The 25,691-nt window shown below is 35.5% G+C and overlaps 2 protein-coding genes and 2 long non-coding RNA genes across 4 annotated transcripts; all 4 read right to left on the bottom strand.

The window, feature by feature from the left end:
* Positions 1-1,953: 1,953 nt before the first annotated feature.
* LOC106351402 lies at positions 1,954-3,687 on the bottom strand. Its single transcript, XR_001271275.3, has 2 exons — positions 2,452-3,687; positions 1,954-2,367 (listed from the first exon to the last, which is right to left on the bottom strand). It is a non-coding gene; the product is annotated as an uncharacterized LOC106351402 (long non-coding RNA).
* Positions 3,688-4,094: 407 nt separating this feature from the next.
* On the bottom strand, positions 4,095-7,571 carry LOC125592825. Its single transcript, XM_048768275.1, has 2 exons — positions 5,307-7,571; positions 4,095-5,174 (listed from the first exon to the last, which is right to left on the bottom strand). The coding sequence occupies exons 1-2, from the start codon at positions 5,538-5,540 to the stop codon at positions 4,716-4,718; spliced, it is 693 nt and encodes a 230-aa protein (XP_048624232.1). The 5' UTR covers positions 5,541-7,571; the 3' UTR covers positions 4,095-4,715.
* Positions 7,572-12,460: 4,889 nt separating this feature from the next.
* On the bottom strand, positions 12,461-13,232 carry LOC125575356 (equilibrative nucleotide transporter 3-like). The gene is made up of 2 exons (XM_048767801.1): positions 12,810-13,232; positions 12,461-12,574 (listed from the first exon to the last, which is right to left on the bottom strand). Exons 1-2 carry the CDS (start codon positions 13,230-13,232, stop codon positions 12,461-12,463), a joined length of 537 nt encoding a protein of 178 aa, XP_048623758.1.
* An 8,525-nt stretch (positions 13,233-21,757) lies between these two features.
* Positions 21,758-23,483, bottom strand: LOC106349889. Its single transcript, XR_007328491.1, has 3 exons — positions 22,381-23,483; positions 22,195-22,300; positions 21,758-22,103 (listed from the first exon to the last, which is right to left on the bottom strand). It is a non-coding gene; the product is annotated as an uncharacterized LOC106349889 (long non-coding RNA).
* Positions 23,484-25,691: the final 2,208 nt, after the last annotated feature.

Here is a 25,691-nt window from a genome sequence, read left to right as displayed (position 1 = left end):
TCAAAGTTATGTTTCATTGCACAGATTTCGAATGTCGCCTTTAGTAACATTTTACTGCTAAAAATGTTGACCCTTCTTCACAATATCCAACAAAGCAAATCGTACATTATGTCCCTTGCTTCCCTTTATGTCACACATCTTTTCATCATCACTTTCATCCCGCTCAATGTCTTGTTCGTCGAAATTGGTTTCACCAGAATTCACATCTGAATTTTCATTCGTATGTCCCTCCATTATGGTCGCACCAGATGCTTGGTTATTCAAGTTTACACGTGCCTCCCTATTGAGATTCTCATCCTTTGACTGAAGACACACACACAAGCGCGTGGAAGGTTTGGTCCTCACATAGGTTAGAAATTTTTAACTTGCCGGTCGTTGCTGATGATAACCGGAGGAGACTCAAGAGTATTAATCAACTCAGAAGGTAAGTAGCTTAACTCGAGATTGACCAGGGTTAGATCGATTCCAAAGTCATCAGAAACCATCAACTTTAGCTTCTCAATGGTTGAACTTCCATCCAAATTTAGTAACCTACCTCCTTTTGCTTTATCAGCAAGAAAACTCCATCACTTTCTAACTGATGAGTTCCACAAACCACAAGAAGAATAGATATGTATCTTAGTAAACTAGATTGACAAAACACAAAGGAGTAGAAACATAGAAGAGATCGTTGAGGAAGAAGACTTCCAAAAACAATTTGCAGTCAATATTTGGTAAAAAAAATTAAAAAAGTAAAGAAAATACTTTCAAGATCTTTCAAATATCTACTAACCGTTTTTGGCCTTAATTTTCGGAATTTTGAAACAAATTTGGCAGAAACGGGATTCTACCAGTGGAAAGATATAGAAGATAACGTAGAGCAAACATTCTACCGACAATAGTTAAAAGCGAAATTAGCATAATGTAGAAACTACAGGTAGTACAAGAAAGACTAAGAAGAAGACCGCCGGATCTGCTATTTTTTAGAAAGTAGTAGGAATAGTAGATTGTTTTTTCTACCATGGTAGATGGATGAAAATTTGGCAAGTTACGTTTTCTAACTCCAGTAGATTGTAGTTTTCTTAACAGATTCTACCACCTATTTCACCGTAGATGGAAGATCAGATCTTCTACCAGTTTTAGGGAGTTATTAAAATTCCTCTGTCAAACATAATTTTTTCACCAATATATTTTTCATAAGTACTCATGTATGTTAAGATCATGTTCCGTATTTTTATTTATTTTTTTGCTTCTCAATTAATTTATATGAATTTTTACAAAGTGTAAAGATAGTCATAGTCAAAAACTGCCAAAAGTTGATTTTGTTCTAAGTGGACAATAGCTAAGATAAGTTGTTCCAAATTAGCAAATTTCTTTTTTTTTGGTAAAGCTGGATTTTTTCTTCAATAGTGCTTTCTATATGCACATTTTTAAAAATGTCGGTTTAGACAATGCGAAAAGAAATAACTAATTCATGGTAACATGGAAAATATTTTGAGTTAGATACCCATCATGACAATCTAATACTGAGAGTTGCTATTTTTAAATATAAATGTTTGTTTGAATCTTGGCACGTACTTGAGAATTATTATGAATATAACACTTAGGAATGTTCTCTCTAGTCATCTATCTAGGTTCTTTGTTCCTTTTCTGTTTCTGAATGAGTCAAGCATTTTGGGTTCTATCAAATTCACAAACTGTGAGATCTCAGCTTTGTTTAATATGTAAAACAAATAGCTGTAAAACAAAAAGTTTGTATAAGAAATCTAAGGAACAATGGCAACTGAATATAACACTTTTACTAATCACATCTACAATTTTGTGTTTTGTTTTAATCAAGATCTGCCAGATTGCTCGATCATGTACATAACTTGAAGCTTGCCATTGACCTTCTCTAAGAGATTCTTCTTAAATAAAGCAGAGCTTACTTTTATCTTTTGACATTTTCATAAACTTGAACAGATTTTCGTAACATTGAACAGAAAATAAAAAATGAATTAGAAGATGATTCAAGGATTAAAAAAGCGTTGGAGCTTGGTTTTCCCACTTTGGTAAACTCAAGCTATTTGGGGATTCAAAGACCACCCTTTTAACTATTTTTTCAAACTACACGATCGGTTATATGCAGCAAGTAACACAGAAGCAAAAATTATTTGGCAATAGGGTAAGCCTGAAATATGTTCTCCATGAGATTTCACTTTCCGTGGCTTCGTTGCAGTAACATCTTTCCATATACATCTTGAACGTGATCTGAAATTCGTTTAGTAAACCCCCAGCTTGAACACAATATTTTCTGGGTTTGACTTGGTCCAGATTTGAGCTGCTGCTTCTGATACTTGCATAGGAAGCAAAGCTCTCCACCACACTTTTCCCATTGAAAACACTAACCTGATAAAGTGTTACGGTAATTGAAAGCGAGATGAAAAAAAAGGACACTAAAAAGAGTTCTGGATCAAACCAATATCAAAGTACAAACACGAATGGAGTTGTACAGCTGATGTGGGCAGTTTAAAGAACTGATTACTCCTGGTCAGGTCGAATGAGAATGAACTCAGTTCATAAAATCCCGCTATCTTTGTGGAGGTGTTGGAAGGTAAACCGGTGGACTCTAATAGATCTCTGGATGAGCCTCGTCTACTTTACGTAAAAGTCGATCAAACTATAGCGAACAAAATTTTCTTAAACAGTTTAACTTACAGATTCTCTGGAGGAAAAGATACCTTCTCATCAACCACAACCAAATCGATCCCAATAAGCTCTTCATCTGAACCTTGTTTCACATTCCTTGCTTCCCTAAGACGATCAAAGCCTGTGAAAACTGTCTCCCTACACCGACCAGCCTTCAACTCAGACAGATGTAGTTGGGACAAAAATAAAAACACACATCTAATTAACAAAATCGAATAAAAGATTGTGCGGTGAAAATGATCAGACATGGAATTATTTAACAAATCTAAATTCAAGGCAGCGAAGATGTGAATCGATGAATCTACTCAGACGTTGAAAACGTATGAACATTAAATATTTACAGATTATAATAGCGTATTTTTAAAAATTACAACTCTTCCTCTTAAGAAGACATCAGCTAGATACATATGAATTCAGTTTTCATCTAGTCATCTAGAGAATAAGCAAAAACCTAATAAAAATCGAAGCTCGCACTTATTTTAAAATTCTAGAATTCTACAGAAAACAACATGCCTACTAGGCCAGCGCCGAAACTAGGCCAAACCAAAGGCAAACAAAATTTGTTTCCAATTTTTTTCTTTCATATTTTATACAATTAGATATCCACTAAGGCACTAAACATGAAGCAGATCACCAGATCACCGGTAATGCTTCCGCTATCATGTACCCGACTATGAAAAGGGAAGGTGTTCATGATGAGCCTAGAGAATATTTTCGTCGAGTTAATTTAAGTAGGTAAAGGCTTATGATTAGTGATTGGTCCCAAAAAGCCAAAAAAAGCTCTTGTAGTGTCTCTGAAGTAGAGTGAACTATTGTCGAACACGAAGTTGGTGGTGTTTCGCTGCAGTACAGGCTAACTTGGATTATTCTAAAATTTTAATCAAGAATACTCTAACAATGTTTCTGTAATACTATCACACGAAAGCCAAAAACAAATTTCATGTTAATCATAAACTAAATAGGAAAATAAAGTGGAACCCATAACAATACGATCGACAAGTACGGTTAGTAAATCATGAATTATAGTACATGCAAGCATTGTACTACGTTTGAACAAACACTATAAAAACAACAACGACGATTGTGTTCATTTTCCAAAGCGGTAGAAAAGATCAAGGAGATGTTTCTTTCCTGGATTTGAGTGAACATCATTGAGTGCAGCAGCGTTGATGTAAATTCCGTTTTTCTTTTCTACTGTTGAATGGATTAAAACAATTTATACCAATACCAGCGTTGCGCTCAATTATGTTTTTCTAATTTACAGGAACAATTACGAAAGGTATGTACTATCAATCGTTTGCTTAAATTTTGTTCGATCCACTAATTATTATTGTTTGGCTCTAATATCACCATTTTGGGACATATAATAATGAATCCTCTAAGCGTGAATATTTAATTAGGATAACGTTATATAACTGGAAGAATAAATAATTGTATCTTTAAGGTGCAAAATGTTATGGGTTGTTAATATCTAAAATATATCTCTAGTTCAACATACACTAGTAAAAAAAACGTAAATAGCAACGGTCAAAAATCGTAGCTATGAGTGATTTTTCGTAGCTATATGGAGAGCTTGCTACGAAATGCGACGATTTCAAAATCGTAGCTATACGATCGTAGCAAATTCGGTTCGTACCAAAAATCGTTTCAACATGCTACGAAGATGCTACGGACGTGTACGTGGCAAGTTGCTACGATTTAGAGACGAACGGTTTCGTATCTTTTATTTTGTTTGCTACGAATTTGGACACGGCTACTTCGTCGCACAATTTGCTACGGTTTAGAGATGAATGTTTTCGTCTCTTTGTTTTTGTTTTGCTACGATGGTTTTCGTGAATAGGTATTTCAACAATTTAAAAAAAAAACTAATTAGAAACAATTTTTTTTGAAACAAAAACATAAATTATATTACACATTGAGCCTCTTAAAAGCTCAAAAGGTTCAAAAAGATCAAACATCCAAAATGTTCAAAAGATTCAACATTCAGAAGGTTCAAAAGATTAAAACATAATACATAAACTTGATTTAGGGCAAGCCACATCTAAGACCTACAAACCCAATGTGTTGCACCACCTATCTAACTCAGAATTGTTACTGGTGATGTGTTGAGGTTGTGATTCACCTTGAGCTGGAGACATATCACGAGCTGGAGATGGTGCTTGACCTTGAGGTGGAGCTTGACCTTGACGTGGAGCTTGAGACTGAGTTGGTTGTGCAGTAGATGCAGTATGATTGGAAGCTTGAGGCTGAAGAAACTGCAGAATCGTGTCGAGACTTGATTGAGTTTTAGCCATCCCTTGGTTGAAGTCAGTCTTGATAGCCTGAACATCAGACTTCAAAGTCTGGAAATCAGACTTGATTTCCTGAGTGATGGTCTCCAAACCACAAACCATCGTCTCCAAGCCGATGTTTCGGTTGAGTGAAGCAGGAACTGACTCAGAAGGATGTTTGTTGTTGAATTGAACACTGCCAAGCCCATAAATGGTGCCCTTGCGTGTCTTTCCACGCTGAAAAGGACACAAAAACAAGATAACATTATCACAGAGAAAATTCAGTCACAAAAAATGCAGTCTGATCTTGTTACAATTTCAATACAAGAGTAAGAAGAAACAAATATAATGAGCAAGAGAGATTATTACCTTGATGTATTCTTGGTTTAGGAGAAGGCGCTTAGAATTTTCTGTGGCAGCAGTTGAGCAAGTTTGGCTATCTCCAACTGGAGAACCATCTTCTAACATCTCTTCAACTGCTTGCTCAACCTCTAGAACCAGTTGCTCAGTTCGTTCGTCCATGAAGGTCCCATCTTTGCGAGTATGAGTCTTCCTTGCAAGGTCTGTAAATGAAGGTAGTGCATCCAAACCTTGGTCGATCATCTACAACAAAGGAACAACAGAAAGTTAGACATTTAGCAGTTAAATAAATGGAAAAATGCAAGTAAGACAAGTTGGAAAGCTGACCATATGATACCCAATATTTACAAAGCAGCGTGGTCCTGCACCATGGACGTGCATCTTCAACCCCACAGGAGCCGAAGTGCGATAATCAGCTGCTGATTGGCTCTTGGCTTTTGCTTCATCTGTTGACCAATTCGCAAGGACTATTATCCAGTCATTCTAACTGATGTATTTAGGTTGCTTGTTCTTTTTCCTTTTTTGGCTTATGCGTCCGCAGATAGACACTTGAGTCTGAAGCTTCCATTTAAAGTGGATTTCCTCATGAAGACTGTCTTCCCAGTAGTATTGTTGATGGAAAAGAAGAGAAGTGATTAGTATTGTTGCTACAAAAATATACTTAGGAATAGAAATGGAGATGGTTCAGGATCACTTACGATGAATGAGTGCCACCATCCTATTCTCTTCGGCTCTGGAACCTTTATCCAGCTTTGCCACAGCCCCCAGTAATCTCCCTGCCATGTTGCTCGGATAAAAGCATGAACTTCAGGATCAACCCCAAACCTGCAAAGACAATGTTAAGCATCAAACAAAATCAGATAAGAAGACTTAGCTAACGTCATTAAGCACACGGATAAGAAGAATTAGCTAAGGAATATATTAACACTTAACTAAGGTAACTAAAAAATGCATCAAATTTATAATAAACACTTAGCTAAAGGTCATTAACTAATGGTAAGTAAATGATATCACTTACCACAATGCTCCATTGGGCTTATCAGGATGAAGGTGTGGCTGGTTTATTCTGGATGGAGCACATAGCAGAGCATCTTCTGTTCTCCTCACATAGGTTGGAGGAGCCGCTGGAGGAGCCGCAGATCCTGAACTTGAAGGTCCTATTGGTTGCGCAGGAGCAGGAGCAGGAGTCGTAACAGCAGGCATTGACGCGGTTCTCAATTGGGGTCTCACGTATCTCACATCTGTAGACAGAGATAAACATAAGAAGCTGTTAAGATTGTAGAAAAATTAAAACACAAATCCGAAATCGAAAACAAACCCTAACTATAACGTGAAAGTAAAATCGAAACAGAAAGTCCATACCCTAATCCAAACCGAAAGCAAACCCTAATCCCAAATCGAAAACCGAAAGCAAACCGTAATCTCAAATCGAAACCGAAACCAAACCATAATCCCAAATCAAAACCCTAACCATAACTTGAAACCCAAATCAAAATCGAAACTCTAGAACATGAAAATCTAGGTGTGGCGATTGAAAAACGAAACCCTAACTGGAAGAGAGAAACACAAAATGAAAAGAGAGAAACAAAGAGATAAGAGAGACAGAGAGAAATCGAAACCTCACCTGGAATAGTCAAGCCGGGAGGGCGAGGACGACGACGGTCGTTAGTTGTGTTTTCGGTAGAAGCAGCCATGGAAGAGAGAGCTAGAAGATAGATCGAAAGAGACAAGAGGTGAGAGACGAGAGGTGAGAAAGGTTACGACTTAGAGAAAGGTTACAACTTTCTTAAGGAAACAAAAGATGAAAAAAATGCTAAGTGTGGGAAAATGAGTTTTTGGGTCCAAAATGTTGGAGGGAATTGGGTATTGGGCTCTAAAATGTTGGAGGGAATAATAGATTTTGGAGATTTTGGAGAATTTGGAGAATTTAGGGGTTAATTAGGGTTTAGATAGGGTTTAAAAATAGTATAATTAGGATTATTAATATCTTTTAAAAAAAAATTATACACTAGTATTTTTTATATGAGACATTTTTATAAATTACAAATTATATAATAAAATGTTGAAGATTTGTAGAATTTGAAGAATTTAGGGGTTAGTTAGGGTGTAAATAGGGTTTAAAGATAGTATAGTTAGGATTATTCATATCTTTAAAAAAAAAAAATTATACACTATATTTTTTATATGAGACAGTTTTGTAAATTACAAATTATATAATAAAATGTTGAAGATTTTGTAGAATTTGAAGAATTTAGGGGTTAGTTAGGGTATAGATAGGGTTTAAAGATAGTATAAGTAGGATTATTCATATCTTTTTAAAAAAATTAAATTTATTTTTTTAAAATTATACACTCATATTTTTTATATCATACATTTTTATGTACTAAAAATTTACTACATAGAAACTTATATTATACATTAAACATTCATATCTTACAAACACTAAGAATTTATATTATACATTCATATATCTTACAAACACTAAGAACTTATTATACATTCATATATCTTACAAACACTAAGAACTTATATTATACATTCGTATATCTTACAAACACTAAGAACTTGAATCTGATTCGGAATCAGAATCAGTACATGATTCTTCTAACTCATCTTCAGAAATGTATTCGTCAATTGGGAGGAACAACCGGCGTTGAATCATAATCTGAATCATCTTCCACAACATAAGATTCAATGAGTAACATTTCACTTTGGGCAACAACTTGGTTGTGTGTATCATCTTGTAACGCAGTAAGAACAACTTCGGAAGTTTCTCGAACCCCTCTAGGTACAACTTTCATACATGCCCACCAATCGCTTGCTGATGTACGACGAACTTGCGGATAAGGAATGAAGCAAACTTGATCACAATTACCAGATAAGATAAATGTGTCATATTTCTCGTACTGCCAGCGCGGTGACACATCGACAATTCCTGATTTATGTTTTCGAATCCCCCGACCTACAACTGTATCAAACCACTTACACTTAAAAACCATGGCCTTAAGCCCAATAGAACCAGAATACTCAACCATCATTATCTCTTCGATCAACCCGTAATAATCAGTGTCCGTCGTACCCCGGACTTGGACACCGTAATGTTGGGTTCTCTTATCTTGGCCATGGCTATGTGTGTGGAAGCAGTATCCTCGTGAGAAATAAATCGGCCAAGCTTTATAATTGCGTTTCGGTCCTTGTACGAAATCCAACATCCACAACGGAAACTCATATAACTGACTCGCATTGACAACCTGTTAATTAAAATCATGTTTATAAATGATAAATTCACATTGATAGTCATATTATATCAAAAACTTCCATAGTTTTTCACCCATTCTGCAAAGTGGTTGTCTTTCGCTATATGTAGATCATTACCACATATAGATGGATTTCTTTCCATCATAAACTCCTCAAACATCCTGTTCGGTAGTTGTTATAAAATGATTAAAATTTTCAGTTAACGTTGTTAGAAATGTAGAATATAAAAATTGGTTGAAATACGTTTCTTAGGGCTCAAATGTAGGACAATTGAGCATCATAAATGTATGCAGCACAGTGTAGTCATCATCGGTTAGATACCTCTGTTCTACTTTTCCACTCACTCGACCTTCATGGTAAAACATATTTGGCACATCTGGATCTTGATATGTGAATCGAATATCTCCAGGTTGCAAGACTTGAGCGGGCACTTCTGGATTCCCAAAGAAGTGTGCAGAAGATGTAGAAATCTCTTCATTACGACATTGGGCAATAATAGAACCTGCAATATGTGCCTTATTTTTAACTTTTTTCTTTAGATGGTACATGTATCGCTCGAAAGGATACATCCATCTATATTGCACTGGACCACCTAGAGTAGCTTCGTCTGGCAAATGCACTACGGGATGTTCCATAACATCAAAAAATGAAGGAGGGAAAAGCTTTTTCAAATTACAAAGATTTACTGCAATGTTTTCTTTTAAAATTGCAACATCTTCACTCTTGAGTACCTTTGCAGAGATATCCCGAAAGAAGAGTGCTATCTCTACACAAAATTTTTTTGAGTTAGTAGGTAGCAAGTAACACTTATACAAAAAAAAAGTAAAAATAATTTACCAGAAATTGCGATGTGGACATTTTTGGGAAGCAATTCCTTAAACGCAAATGGAAGAAGTCGTTGCATGATGATGTGGCAATCATGACTTTTCAGGCCCGAAAGCTTCGAATTTGTCTCGTCAATACATCTACTAAACTTTGAAGCATACCCATCTGGAAATTTTATATCATCCTTCAACCATCGCAAGAATTATTTTTTTTTCTTCTTTAGACAACCGAAATATCGGCACTGGCATCGTTCCATCATCTTTGATATGTAACTCTTGCGTTCTGCACAAATCAGGTAGATCCATCCTTGACTTTGAATTATCTTTCGTCTTCCCGGAAACATTAAGCACCGTGTTGATAATATTATCAAAGAAATTTTTCTCAACGTGCATAAAGTCCACATTGTGGCGAAGAAGAAGATTTTTCCAATACGGCAAATCCCAAAAAATACTCTTCTTCACCCAATTGTGATATTTCCCATATCCGTCTATGTTGTTCGCAGGTTTCTCGTGTCAATTGCCTCCACATTCAACAGTTTTCTTCAATCCTTTGATGTTGTTGATTCTTTCACGGAGAATTTCTTCTCCATTCAACCATGGTGGAGGATCATCGGTTATCGTCTTTCTCTTTCGAAACGCTTGGACATTTCTCCTGTAAGGATGGTCTTTAGGCATAAACATTCGATGACAGTCAAACCAGCTATGCTTCCTTCCATGTTGCAACCAAAATGACTTTGTATCATCTAGACAATATGGACAAGCTAAACGACCATGAGTCATCCAACCTGACATCATGCCATACGCCGGAAAATCATTAATGGTCCACATTAATGCGGCCCGCATCGTAAAATTTTCCTTTCTAGAGATATCGTATGCTTCTGCCCCGTGACTCCACAAACTTTGTAATTCTTCAATTAGCGGCTGCAGATAAATATCAATGCTCTTCTTTGGATGTCTTGGTCCGGGCACTAAGACTGATAGAAAGAAATATTCTCTTTTCATACACATACCAGGAGGTAAGTTATATGGAGTTACGATTACGGGCCAGACCGAGTGGGCTTCACCACTCATACCAACTGGATTAAATCCATTTGTTGCTAATCCATGATATATATTCCGACTTTCTGCAGTGAAATTAGGATATACCTTGTTAAAATGCTTCCAAGCTCCTCCATCAGAAGGGTGATGCATTTCTCCTTCGGGCGACTCATGTTCCGCGTGCCATCGCATTTGTGATGCTGTCGCCTCAACTTGGTACAACCGCTTCAACCTCTCCGTAATAGGCATGTAAAACTTTCTTTGTTTTGGCCGATTTTTCCCTTTCCACGGTTCTGGTTATATCTATCTTTCCCACAAAACCGACACACCAACAAGTCTTGATCTTCCTTCCAAAATAACATGCACTTATCCTCGCAAATATCAATCTTCACAACAGGGAGACCAAGCTCCTTTGTCAACTTCTTCGTCTCATAATATGATGCAGGAGCTTGATTTGGTTGTGGCAGAACATCTCTGAAAGTTTGTGATATCTCATCCAAACATGACTCTGACAAATTATGATCGGTTTTTACTTTCATTAAACGCGACGCCAAGTATAATTGAGAAATACCTTCAGAACATCCTTCATATAATGGTTGATTAGCGGCTTCAAATGCTTGAAACACGCTATCTTCATATTGCTCCTCATCGGGTGCTTCCATCACATTCTCCAATACATGAGTTGATCCAGTGCCTCCACCCATAATATCAGGAAAGTTCTCTTGATATGTCTCTTCTTCCGTATGTAATGTCTCTTCTCCCATAAATGGACCTCCTGCTGATGATCCGCCAACGTCATAGTAATTTTCTCCATGGCTTGACGATAAGTAGTAATTACTCTTGAATCCGACTCGGTAAAGATGGCGAGACACGGTTCTCGCGTCACGTTGTTTTCGGTTTTGACATTTCGAACAAGGACATAACATGGTTTTCCCCTCTAAAAAAGAATTTTGATTGGAAACAAATGCGATAAAAACATCAACCCCTTCTTTAAACTCTCGAGAAACACAATTATTGATCGGATCAATGTGTTGATCCATCCAATCTCTTGAATAAAAATAAATCGACATTGAACGCTCAACTTTTTTCCAACAATATCGAACTCTCTTTGATACAAAACTCGTTCTAACGAGAGTGAAGCGCTCGGTTGCTTTTATAGAAAAAATAATGCCACGATTTTGCTATGACATTGCTACGTTTCTTGCTACGTTTCTTGCCACGTTTTGCTACGAAAATAGCTACAAAATTTGCTACGATCCATAATCGTGGCAAGCTCCAAAATATCTAGCATTATTTACCCTGCACATTGTCGGATTGAGGGGACATTACTTTAGAGTAAGCGACGAAAAATTCACGTTGCTTATTGTTTTTTTGTTTTTATCGCTGCCACTTGCTCAGGATTTGACTGGTGGGACGTATTTTTCGGTGGGTTGCTACGAATTTGATACGGTATGAAATCGTAGCTAGTTGCTACGTTCATTTTCGTAGCAATTTTGTAGCAAAAACTTGCCACGTTTTGTTTTCGTAGCAAAAACGTAGCAAGGTTTGCTACGATTTTTGCCACGTTTCCTGTTTTCGTAGCAAATGCGTTGCAATTTCGTATCTTTTTTTGATTTGCTACAAACTCATCGTGGCAGTTTCGTTGCTATGTGTTTTTTTTACTAGTGATAGGGACGAAGACATTATTATTAATTTTGAGTTAGTCGAAAATATCTTTATTAAGTTTGAACTAATTATATATTAAAAATTAACTGACTAAAAAAAATTTAGCCGGGACAAATGACCTCCGGTCATAATAACGCAGGTCCACCACTGGTTCCATAATGCGGATATTGCGAGAAAATGTTATTAACAAAAAGGAACAATTATTCTTTAACACACCATTTATAGGATATGTAATTAAATATCATACGGTTTACATACTTAAGCTAAGAACACTTGGCAAGATTACAAGCAAATAATAATGATCTTGGCGAATAAAGAAAAAGGAGAATAATCTCCAATTAGTTAAGTGAATAATTGGTTTGAAGAAATGATGACTAATCAGAAGGCATTCTTCTTACCAATAAGCCATAGCCAACCCAACGAAGTTCCTGCAACTATTCCTCCTGTTAAGAAAACCACCAGCAAGTTCCCTAACGCATTCTTTTCTGGACCCTTCACAAAAATAAAACCAAATTTTCTTTAAGAAAATCAGACCAAATGTGAAGACTGATTGTCCACTGTTTAAATCTCAAACAATGCTATTTTTTGCGTATATACATATTCAAAGATAATGTTGTTAACATTAATATCATACAGTAACATGTTTTGTTTTCGTTAAAATACGCTAAGAAAGATAAAAAAAATCAAATCAATAATCTCTATTCAGAAAAAGGTTAAAATGGAGTACCTTGTAGCCTTTAGGAGCAGTGATGAGAATGCAAACATTGAGATGTCCTGTTGTCAATCCCAAAAAAGTAACGAGCATAATCATCCATCCTTGATCACCAAACTTCGCAGAGAAGTAGAACGCCGGGATGAGGAAAAAACGTGACAAAGTTGCAATGGTGAGCCCTTTTCTGTTCTCAATCTTGAGCCATTCCACCAGCGGCGTATACCTCCCAACCAAGTTCCCACAATTGTACATCGCTACTAGGACAAGGGCATACCAAGAGCCTAGCCCATGATGTCCCGTGTTCTCATATAAGAACCCTGGAAAAATGGATAATGACAAAATGTAGATGAGGGCTAGATTCACTGCATAGTCTATGTTTTGAACTAAGAGCTCTTTGTTGTTTAGTCTTTGATTATTGGAAGCATCGTCAGTCTGCATAGAAGAATCAAGAAGGTAAAATGAAACCAGCCACTACAAGAAAACAACGACATACTGAGGGAAAAAATCGTCGGTATGTCGTCGGAATAACGTTATTCCTACGACATACCGACGAAACAAGTCCTCAGAAATAACTCCTCAGAAATTCATTTTTCCTCGGAAATCCCTCGGAATTTTCCGACAGAATTCTGAGGAAATTCCGAAGACCACCACTTCGTCGGAAAGCTCCTCGGAATATACCGAGGGAGAACTTCCTCGGGATATTTCGATGGACTTTCCGATGGTCCAATCCTCGGAAGTTCCGACGGACTGTTCCTCGGAAAATTCCGAGGAACGTGTCCCTCGGAAAATTCCGAGGAACGTGTCCCTCGGAAAATTCCCAGGAACGGGGTTCCTCGGAATATTCCGAGGAACATGTCCCTCGGTATATTCCGAGGAACATGTCCCTCGGTATATTGCGAGGAAGATGTCCCTCGGTATATTCCGAGGGTTTATTTCCTCGAAATGTAAAAAAAATTATTTTTTTAAAAAAAAATAAAAATTTTGAAATTTAAATTCGAAAATATAAAATTAAAATTTAAATTGAAATCATATTAATTAATATTCAAAGTTTCACAAATAAAAATAAAACATTCCGAGTTTTTGGAAAAAAAAAAACTACGGGTCTGGCACGTCCGGGAACACCTCGTTCGGGTACATCCTCTGCATCATCTCCATCATTTGCTGGTTCAGCCTCCTCTGTGCCTCATAGCCCGCCTATTGAGCCGCCATCTGGGTCTCCAACAAAGATATGCGATTATCCTTGTCCTTCAACTGAGCCGTAAGTACTTCTGGATCAACAAAGGGCGGTGGTGCAGAAGAAGGAGGAACCGACCGGGTGCGACGACCCAAACCGACCAAACGTCCCTTCTTCTTTGGAACCGACTGAAATAGAAAATAACCAAATTTACAAATTTAAATCAAGAAATAAATGAATTGAACTTTAAAAAAAAAAAATTTACGGATTCAACGATTTCGTTGATTCGAAACCGGGATAAGTTGGTCGAAGCCGTCGAAGCGTCATCCTCGGTTTGAAGCTGAGACACTTCGTCTTGCACCTGAGTTTGGACCAGGCTGACCACTTCCCTCACAAGACCGTCATCAATCTGGCCGGTCTTCTTGTTGGTATACGCCCTCTTCATTAGGGCGAGATCATCAACCGGCTCGCCATCATTTTCTTCCGCCTTGAAAAAAAAAACATAAATTAAAGAAACATTAGAAATTAAAAGAAATGGACAAAAAATAAAATTTGAAAACTTAAATAAATGAAGAAAAAGCGGCTGAACTTACCATGCGATCTCCCAGAGAGGCAATAGATTGAGCACCCAAGTTATGCTTGAAGACACCCTTCCCTTTACGGTCGCTCCTGCGGTTGGTGGAGTTGGTGAAAGAAGTTTCTTTCGTCTCTTCCTTATCCCAATGCGCACACAACTCCGTCCAGACCGTGTTGTTTATCGACTTTGGGACCTTTTAATAAAAAAAATAGTTTAATAAATAAAAAAATAGTTTAATAAATTAAAAAATTGTTTAATAAATTAAATCGAACCTTATTGATTTTCCACTTTTTCTTCCACTCGTGGATCTGTTTCCCGTAGTTGCTCATAACTTTATGGACGAAGTGGTTATAGATAAAGAGCGTCTCATCGGAATTCCAGGTGAATTCTTGCTGAAAAAAAAACACAATTAGTAGAAAATTTATATTAAAGATTAAAAATATAAGTAAAAAATTAGAATACTTACCGCAAACTCAGATGCTGCTTGTCGGTAGGGAAGTCAGTGAAAGTCGGATGTCCCTTGTCGAGGGCCGAGTACATCATACGGTTGATCCATGCACTGATCCCGTTCCCGGATCGGTTGAACCTAATAAAAAGAACAAACGCTTAATAATGAATCAAATTTTAATGAAAAAAAATATGTTTAATTACCATGTTTAACCCCGTCCATGTGGATACGGAGTGAGATAGGGAAGATGGTCACGACCGGGCTGTCGAACCAACTCCGCAACACTCATCACGCCCGGAGGACCCGGAGGAGCAGGAGCGGGGGCAGCAGCGCGAGCGAGAGGAGCAGGAGCGGGTGCAGCAGAGGGAGATATATGGTAGGAGCTGTGGGGCGAAGGGGAATCCTGAAAATGGCTGGAATCCCGAGACTGGCTCCCCGTACCACTACGCTATCGAGGCCGGGTCTGATCATCATGCGACCTGTAAATTATAAAAAAAATATTTAATAAACATAGAAATATATAAATTAATTTTTTGTTTTTTTAAAAAAAAATCCCAAATAATAGTTTTTAATCACAAAAAAAGTTTTATAGACATTAAAAATGTTTAATAAATATATAAAAATAGTTCTAATAAACAAAAATAGTATTAATAAATAAAAAATAGTTTAATAATTACAAAAAATAGTTTTAATAATATTTAAAAAATGTTTAATAAATATAGAAATTTATATAATATAAATATAAAAAAAATATTTTTTTTTAAATCCCAAATAATAGTTTTTAATCACAAAAAAGTTTTATAGACATTAAAATGTTAAATAAATATATAAAAATAGTTCTAATAAACAAAAAATAGTTTTAATAAATAAAAAATAGTTTAATAATTACTAAAAATAGTTTTAATAATATTTAAAAATGTTTAATAAATATATGAATTTATATAATATAAATATAAAAAATTATTTTTTTTTTAAATCCCAAATAATATTTTTTAATCACAAAAAAGTTTTATAGACATTAAAAATGTTTAATAAATATATAAAAATAGTTCTAATAAACAAAAAATAGTTTTAAGAAATAAAAAATAGTTTAATAATTACAAAAAATAGTTTTAATAATATTAAAAATGTTTAATAAAAATAGAAATTTATATAATATAAATATAAAAAAATTATTATTATTTTTTTAAAATCCCAAGTAATAGTTTTTAATCACAAAAAAAGTTTTATAGATATTAAAAATGTTTTGTAAAATCCAAAAAATCAAATTTATATACAAAAAACGTTTTGTAAAATCTAAAAATACGAATTTATATACAAAAATCGTTTTGTAAAATACAAAAATCGAATCTATAAACAATAATCGAATTTATATACAAAAATCGATTTTATAAATACAAAAAAAATCAAAAATTTATAAAAAAATTCTAAATCAATTCAACAAAACAAATTATTCAACCAAATCACAATTCTAAACCTATTATACAACCAAATCACAATCCTAACCAATCACCCTAACAAAAATCTATCAAATCTACACAAAAACCTAACAAATAGAACCTAAGTGAGTGGGATAGGGTCCTTACATGATTTGTGTAAGAGAAAGGGGAGATCGCCGGAGATATCGTCGGTTTTTTGGGGTAAATCGCCGGAGAGGAGGGAGAGGAGGCGCAGAGGAAGAAGAGAGAAATGGGGAAGAAGAAGTTGCTCGTGGTTATAAAACCTAGGGTCCGACGGATAGTATCCGTCGGAATTCCGTCGGAATTCCAATTTCAATTTTCGCGAAATATTTGCCCGGTTAAATGAAAATATTCCGAGGAAGTAGTGTTTGGAGTTTCAAAACATCAATTTTTTTTGCCGTATTTCATTTCTTATACAATTGTAATGCATACCATTGAGGATTCTTTGTATAGATGATCATAAACCATGAAATAACAAATTTGAAAACGAATTGAAAGTATTCCCTTTACCTTTCATTAAAATGTATAAGTGTTTCTCTTACGTTGTGGGGATTTTGTTCATACAATCGGAAAAGTGTTTATTATAGGGTAAGGAACCAATGTTTGACTTCATAATCAGTCTAAGACACTTAATAAGGGTTATATAAGTGTTATTCAAACCGCAAAACGTTGTTTTCGGTTTAAAAACCCTATTTCTTCGGATTCCGAGGAAATTCCGAGGAAACCCTTATCTTCCTCGGAATTTCCTCGGAATATTCCGAGGGAATTCCGAGGAACTAGTGTTTGGGGTTTCAAAACATCAATTTTTTTTTGCCGTATTTCATTTCTTATACAATTGTAATGCATACCACTGAGGATTCTTTGTATAGATGATCATAAACCATGAAATAACAAATTTGAAAACGAATTGAAAGTATTCCCTTTACCGTTCATTAAAGTGTATAAGTGTTTCTCTTACGTTGTGGGGATTTCGTTCATACAATTGGAAAAATGTTTATTATAGGGTAAGGAACAAATATTTGACTTCATAATCAGTCTAAGACACTTAATAAGGGTTATATAAGTGTTATTCAAACCGCAAAACGTTGTTTTCGGTTTAAAAACCCTATTTCCTCAGAATTTCCTCGGAATATTCCGAGGAAATTCCGAGAAAACCCTTATCTTCCTCGGAATTTCCTCGGAATATTCCGAGGAAACCCTTATCTTCCTCGGAATTTCCTCGGAATATTCCAAAAAAAAAAAAAAAAGTCGATGCTAGTCTGTTTCCGAGTCATCATCACCAGATGAATCTGAATCTGGATCTTGGTGAAACTCTCCAATCACTGGTTCATCCTCTACGTGAACGACAACTTCCTCTCCGAAGTCGGTTAAATCGACTACAAGGCCAACTCCAGCTAAATCTTCTGCTGCACTTAAGTTGCCGGATGTGCTTGGTTGTAGTGGGTCTTCCAGCTCAGAACTTCCCTGAACTCGGCCTCTCGGGTTGAGTCTTGTAACAGTAACCCATGGATCATCTCTGTTCCTTACCCGGAAGTACTTGATATAACAAACCTGTAACATTTAAAAAATTATTAGTAAAATTATAAATTAATACACATGATGATGAATCATTCTAAATAATTAACATTTAATTACCTGATCGGCCTGAGAAGCAAGAATGAAAGGATCATAATATTGCAGCTTTCGCCTCGAATTTACTGATGTAACACCAAATGCATCTGTTCTCACACCTCGATCTAGAGTGTTGTCGTGCCAATCACAATAGAAAACAGTACAGCGCAATCCAACCATGCCCAAATACTTGATTTCCAAAATCTCATGTATGTGTCTGTAGTATACATCATCTCCTGGTGCAGAACAAACGCCAACATCATAAGTCGTACTCGAACGTCTCCTCTTCTGAGTTGTGAATGCATATCCTCGAGTACAAAATCTCGGATATGACTTCACAACAATTTTGGCCCAACGACCATCTCGCGTATCCAATCGTCAAATGTTTCACCTCTGGCCAAACCAGCAGACACCTATATTAATAGCACATATATATGTTATATCAATAAATGTGAATTAGTATAAATATGTGATAAATGATATTTTAATTTGTTTAAAGCACTCACATAAGTAAACATCCATCCAGAAAATTCTCTCTGCTTCATTTCTTTTAGTTCGTCATCTATGGCGTATCTATATTTGAACCTCTTTTCTGCCATGAAAATCCTGTACATATGATGACAATAATGTAATTAATTAAGATTTAAATTTCAACTTGTTAAAATAAAAATTTTTAAGCTTATTTATTTACCTCTCATATTGAAGAACATCTTTGCAGTTGGTGAGCAAATATGTTTGCAAATTACTGCGCTCCTGCTCGGTAAGTCGACGGTCCTTTGGTTTTCTGCTAAGTAATCCAACGTCTGTGAAAATGTCTGGAACCGTAACATGATATGTTGCCCGTTCGCCTCTATCATCATGCCGAGCAGGTCTTCTGTTTTTGGTCTGAACTTCTGCTGGAAAGTAGTACTCGGCAAAGTTTGAAGTTTCTTCATTGATCATCTGTGCGACTATAGAACCTTCCACTCTTCTTAAATTTTTCACCATCTTCTTCAAATGGAACATATACCGCTCATACAGATACATCCATCTATACTGCACAGGACCACCAAGTTCCAATTCTCTTGCCAGGTGAATAACAAGATGCTCCATAACATCAAAAAATGAGGGAGGAAATATCTTCTCAAGGTTGCACTGAATCACGGCTATGTTAGTCTTCAAATTTTCAATACCTTCAAGAGTCACTGATCTCGTGCATAAATCGCGGAAGAAACCACTTATCCCTGCAATTGCTTCATGAACATTTCGTGGTAATAGTTCCTTGAAGACAAACGGAAGGAGGCGCTGCATCATTTCATGGCAATCGTGGCTTTTCAAGCTAGTAAACTTTCCTTCCTTTCTGTCGATACAATTACGCAAATTAGATGCGTAACCGTCTGAAAATTCCACATCGTTTGAAATCCAATCAAAGAACGCATCTTTTCCCTCTGCATCAAGTCGGTAAATGGGAAAAGGAGCCCTACCATTCTCATCAACATGAAGTTCTGAACGAGAACATATATCGACTAAATCCAGTCTTGACTTCAAATTATCCTTTGTTTTACCTTGAACATTAAGGATCGTGTTCATGAGATTGTCAAAAAAGTTCTTCTCAATATGCATGACATCTAAATTATGCCTTAGCAGATGATCCTCCCAGTATGGCAAATCCCATAAAATACTTTTTTTGTGCCAGTTATGTAGGTCTCCAACATCATCTACCGAAAAACGCTCATGTCCACCGACGTCTGGCGTCATTTCTGCACCAAAATCTCTTAGTTGTGTCTTCAAATCTTTCCCACAAATTTCCGGAGGTGGACTGTCAAACACCCTCTTGTTCTTCGTAAACAAATTCCTACTCCTACGATATGGATGATCAGGTGGTAGGAATCTCCTGTGACAGTCAAACTAACACGTTTTCCTTCCGTGTTTTAGTTGGAAAGCATCAGTGTTATCTTGACAATATGGACATGATAGCCTTCCATGCGTTGTCCATCCAGATAACATACCATATGCTGGAAAATCACTTATTGTCCACATTAGTACTGTCCGCATTTGAAAGTTTTCTTTACACGAAACATCGTATGTTTCAGCACCTTGAGCCCATAGTTGTTGCAACTCATATATTAGTGGCTGAAGAAACACATCAAGTGATCTCTTAGGATGCTCTGGTCCGGGAACGAGAATCGAGAGAAACAAAAACGCTCGTCGCAAGCACAAGTTTGGGGGTAGGTTGTATGGTGTAAGAATGACTGGCCATAGAGAATACTGTCTTCCACTCTTCCCAAACGGGCTGAAGCCATCAGTACATAATCCAAGGTAGACATTTCTTCTTTCATACTTAAACTCGAGATACTTTGATTGGAAATGCTTCCACGCTTTTGCATCTGAAGGATGTCTGATCTCACCATCTGTTGAGTGCTCCGCATGCCATCTCATTGGTTGCGCTGTGCGTTCAGACAGATACAACCTCTGCAACCTTTCCGTCAAAGGCAAATACCACATCCTTTTATATGGCACTGGAACTCTTCCACTCGTATCTTTATAACGAGGCTTTCCACAAAATTTGCATGTAACCCGCTGTTCATCCGCCCTCCAATAAATCATGCAGTTGTCGCTGCATACATCTATTACCTGATACGATAAACCAAGACCAGCTACGAGTTTCTGAACCTCGTAGTATGAACCAGGAGCTACATTATCCTCGGGTAGAATACCTTTTACAAAATCAGCAATCGCATCCACACAGTCTTCAGCCAAATTATAATTTGTTTTAATGCCCATCAATCTTGTAGCAGATGATAAAGCTGAATGACCATCTCTGCAACCTTCGTACAATGGTTACTTTCCAGCATCCAACATATCATAAAATCTCCTAGCTTGTGCATTGGGTAAATCTTCCACTCTAAAATGATCATTTACCATCTCCTCAGTACCTACACCATAATCTACATCCGTTCTAATTGGTTCTTCTAATCGAACCGTTGGCTGAGGTTCGCTAGTACTACCATGTTCATAATCAGTTTCCCCATGATGATACCAAATTTTGTAACTTCGTGTAAACCCACTCAAATATAGATAAGTCCAAACATCCCACTCTTTAATAACCTTTCTATTTTTACAATTAGAGCAAGGACATCTTAACATACCTGTTTTTGCTTCCGGTTGTCGGTGAACTAACCCCATGAATTCGGTTATACCTCGTTGGTATTCTTCCGTAAGCAATCTCGTGTTCGGATCCAAATGAGGTCGATCGATCCAAGAACGAAAATAATTTGAAGAAGACATGTTTTTTATGAATCAAATTCGTGTGTAAAGAGAGTAAGAGGGAGGATGAAGATATGGAGTGAATGAAGAGGAAGAGGGGTGCTTGCATTTATAGTTGAAATCCTGCCGACAGACCGAGGAAATTCCGACGGAATTCCGACGAAAAAGGCTAGTTCGTCGGAATTTCCTCGGAATTTTTAAAATCCCCCAACGGCTCTCCAACGGCTATAATATATCCTCGGAATTCATCAGTTTTTTTCCGAGGAATACATTTTTTCTCGGTATTTCATAAGAATATTCCGACGGATTGATATTTCCTCGGAATTCCGTCGGTATATTCCGAGGAAATTCCGAGGATTTCATTTTCCGTCGGAATGTCCGTCAGAATACCGCTGTTTTCTTGTAGTGAGCTTACAAAAAAAAAAAATCTAAAATGAATAAGTGCGAAGAATATTCCTAAAAATAAGAATTAAAAATTTAAAAAAGAGAATCACGAAAGATAGATTCTTGATGAATCTGAATTTACCAAATATAAGGGTGAAGAATATTTCTAGAAAAGAATCAATTAAAAAAAATAAAAAAATCAAGAAGGATAAATTTTTGAAATATATGAATTTACCAAAATATGATTGATTTTTGATACCAGCAGCAACAAGATCAGCAGTAACAGTTTTAGATCCTTCAGAAGCGGCTTTTCTTCGATAATACTTTACAATGGGGAGTTTAGGGAACACATATGCGTAAAGCATCACACAGAGAAACTGTATGAATGCTGAGATTGCTAAGAATATCACTGCAAAAAGAAAAACTAAAAACAAAACAAGAGAATTGAGTACATTGATTTTCAAAAATGTTATATGGTTTTCAAAAATGTTTAAACTCACTTGCTCCTTTACGTAAACCGTCGTTTGAGTTCTCAAAGGCTGCTTTAGTCATTAGCCTAAAAGCTGAGGTTAGAGCACCAGCAACACCCAGACCAGCCATGAATGACTACAAAGAAGCAAGAAGATTGTATCTCTAGTAATATTTGTTTAACCTAAACGATAATCTTGAAATTACGTTATAAATACCTGGATTAGTTCAGGGCACATCAAAGATAAATCACCGATCATTCCTCCTTGAACAGTAGCATCCGCGAGGCCAAAAGAAGCAACAATTGCGCATAAACCGATATAAGGTCCGACTCCACCACGTCCTCTTGTAGTCAAATCCAACTGTTTTTAAGTTTATACCAAAAACAGTTTATAAGAAGAATATTGAGTCCATAGTCAAATTAAATTCACTTGTAGTTCACAAAAGTCTTCACTTTCTTTATTGTAAGATTAAAAGAGACATTAGGTTTTAACTTACAACAATTAGCAATAGTGTGGATATTGTGAAAATAATATAACCAATCAGGTTACGTTTCCGTGGTATGCAAGAATCACAATTGTTCCAAGCGCAAAGGGCTGGTATACAAGTACTAGTACCCTTGACGGATGATAATCCTACAAAAAAACATAAAAACTTTTCAACTTTTTCTTATTAGATAACCAAAACAGAATTGACCGAACAAAAACCTAACCGGAAAAACTTTGTAGTAGTAGTCTGCGATAGTGAGCAGACTGTTCCAAGAAGCGAGACCTCCGATTCCAAGAATACAACATATGACCTTTGCTTGAAACTTCCCCTGTTTTATTTATTTTCTTATAAACTTCAGACATAAAACAAATTTTTTCGTTTAAAAAATAAAAACAAGATTTTTTGGTTTTACATTAAAAACCAGAACAATGAAAGATCTTTGGATCTAAGTTTTTGGTGTCGTGGACACTTACCTGAAGCTTTTCAGGAGCTTGATTCTCGTTTCCATCGGCCATTTTAAAATAGTTGTTGAGGGCTCAAAAGAACATAAACCGTGTTTCAAGATTCAAGTATTGGACTCAACTCAAGATAAATTTTATTCTTTTGGTGAGAAAAATCTGTCATGGAAGTTGGAACTTAGCAAAAGGTTTTGAGGATTTTTGTAGAGCCAACGGGTTTGTTTATTTTATTACAATCAAAGCTTTCATGTGATCCCAAAACAAAAGTTGCTTGAAATAGTCTGAATCCCAAAGTACTAAACACTCCAGTGTTTGATTTTCTTTTAACTATCCATCTGAAAGCAAAGCCTTCCCCCAAGAATAACGAGCCTCCTTCATTTGACTGCATATTTTAATCAAAATCATCACATGTTAAAAATATTATTATTGTTATGAAATAACTTATAATTTATAGTATCGGGAAATTTAAATAAGAGTAGAATTCAATACCCGTAGGAAGCAAATAACACTTAATATGAGAGAAAGAGTTTATTATAAGGAAGAAGAAGAAGATGTAATTGTGTACAAAAGAGTGAGATGAGTGATGGTATTTATAGTGAGCAACAATACATAAAATATCAAAGATGGTGCTTGATTTGGTAAATGAGTGGGTGATCATAGTGCTTGATGAGTAGATGATCATAGTGCTTGATGAGTAGATGATCATAGTGCTTGAGTTGGTAAAGGAGTGGAGGATCATTTCAAAGTTTATCTTATAACACTCCCCCTTGATCATCCATCTTGTATTAAGTTTCGTAACACTCTCCTTGGGGACCGGTGTCACTCTCCGCTCTCGCTTAACGTCTTTGTTGCCTCGTTAAAAACCTTTCTAGGAAAACCCAATGGGAAAAACCATAGTTAGGTAAAAAGAGTACAACTACGTAAGCTTCCCCTCGATTGAGCAGTCATAGATCCTTCTGATGACACATTCCAATGTTATGGACATGTTTTCTGAATACTAATATTTTAATGTTTTAAACCCTTAACTTATAAACTGTTAATATATGTCATCCTCTGTCTATAATTTCGTATATGGATGAAAAGAGTTAAAAAGTTTAGTTGAGGGGTTTCATCACTAAAACCTCATAAAATAATTTATAAAAGTTTTTGAAATTTGATAAAAGTTTAAAAAATCACTAAATTGGAATTTATTTTTAAAATCTTTTTTTATAAAAACTTGTAATTGGTTATGAATTTTCATAAATAATATACAAGAAATTATAAAGGCATATAAATCATTTACATAGGCCTGTTAATCACTTAGAAAATATAATAAAACCAGCTGTAAGAGTTCAAAATAAAGAATAAGTGTTTTAAAAGTTTACAATTATCATTTATAAAATTTAAAATAATTTATACTATTTTATAAAATATTTATAAATACATATAAACTATTTATAAGAGTTACAAAATAATGTATAAAGCTTATATGGATTAACAAAATAATTTAGAAGGACTTATAAATCATTTACAAAAGTGAAAAAAATGAAGTTGCGATGGTGAAGGCTTATAAAATCATTGATAAAAACTTATTAAAATCATTGATAAAGACTTTACCTTATCTGATCTAAGCCTTACATAATAAAAAAAATGGTACGATAAAATGTTATCAGTAAAAAGGACAATTACTTAGCATAGATAACCAAATATCATCTGGTTCCAAGGATAATAACACTTACAGATTACAAGAAAACTAGATAATTAATAACCGAGCGCATGCGCAGAATGAGTTTTTATAATAATGTTTATTTATTAAAAGGTTTTAACATTTTGCAACACTACAATCTTTATCGATTATAAAATGACGAATACAAATATTGATCTCTTAAATATATCATCGTTGTTGAATAGTTAACGTATTACATCTCATTTTAATTATTTTTAAGACTTCGTATGCACAAAAGAAAATGAAGTTTTGCGGCTAACACAAATCACCAAAACCAAATAGGCAACATCGATTGTATAATAACGAAAGGGGATTAGGTTTTTCTACTCTCACTTTGTTTACTATTGACTCTCCATAAATGATTTCATTTTCTATCTCTATAAAATTGTGCTTTCGTTCTCGTCTTTGTTTCATTGAAATGAGTTAAGTTTTTTTTTCTTAACTTCTTCTATGAATTCGGTGAATTACATAAGTGTCAATTTAAAAAATAGACATCTGTAAAATTATTTTCACTCTAGATACATATCTAAGAATCAAAATTTAAAAAAAATCACCGGCAAACTATATTAACAGGTGAGTGTTCTAATCTAATATATCAAGCTGTTATAGAATATAAGTACAGACTCGAAATATAAATGTCTGTCTAGTATATATTCACCAGCTTGGTCTAAAAAATCATCTAATTCTAGAACAACAACAAAATTACTTATTTCACCAGTTCGGGTAATATCTGAAGCCGAACGAGTAATATCCGAATCCGAATGGATATCCGAAGATAACAAAACATAAGTATACTTAACCCTATATTTCTAGTTTACTTCTCTCATTTTATTCAAAATTTATATATTAATGATGCTTATTGTTTAAAATTCGATAA

The sequence above is a fragment of the Brassica napus genome, chromosome C9 (genome assembly GCF_020379485.1).
Source record: "Brassica napus cultivar Da-Ae chromosome C9, Da-Ae, whole genome shotgun sequence".
Classification (NCBI taxonomy): Eukaryota; Viridiplantae; Streptophyta; class Magnoliopsida; order Brassicales; family Brassicaceae; genus Brassica; species Brassica napus.
The sequence above is the reverse complement of the archived record's forward strand: the minus strand, read 5'-3'. Positions and strand labels throughout refer to the sequence as shown.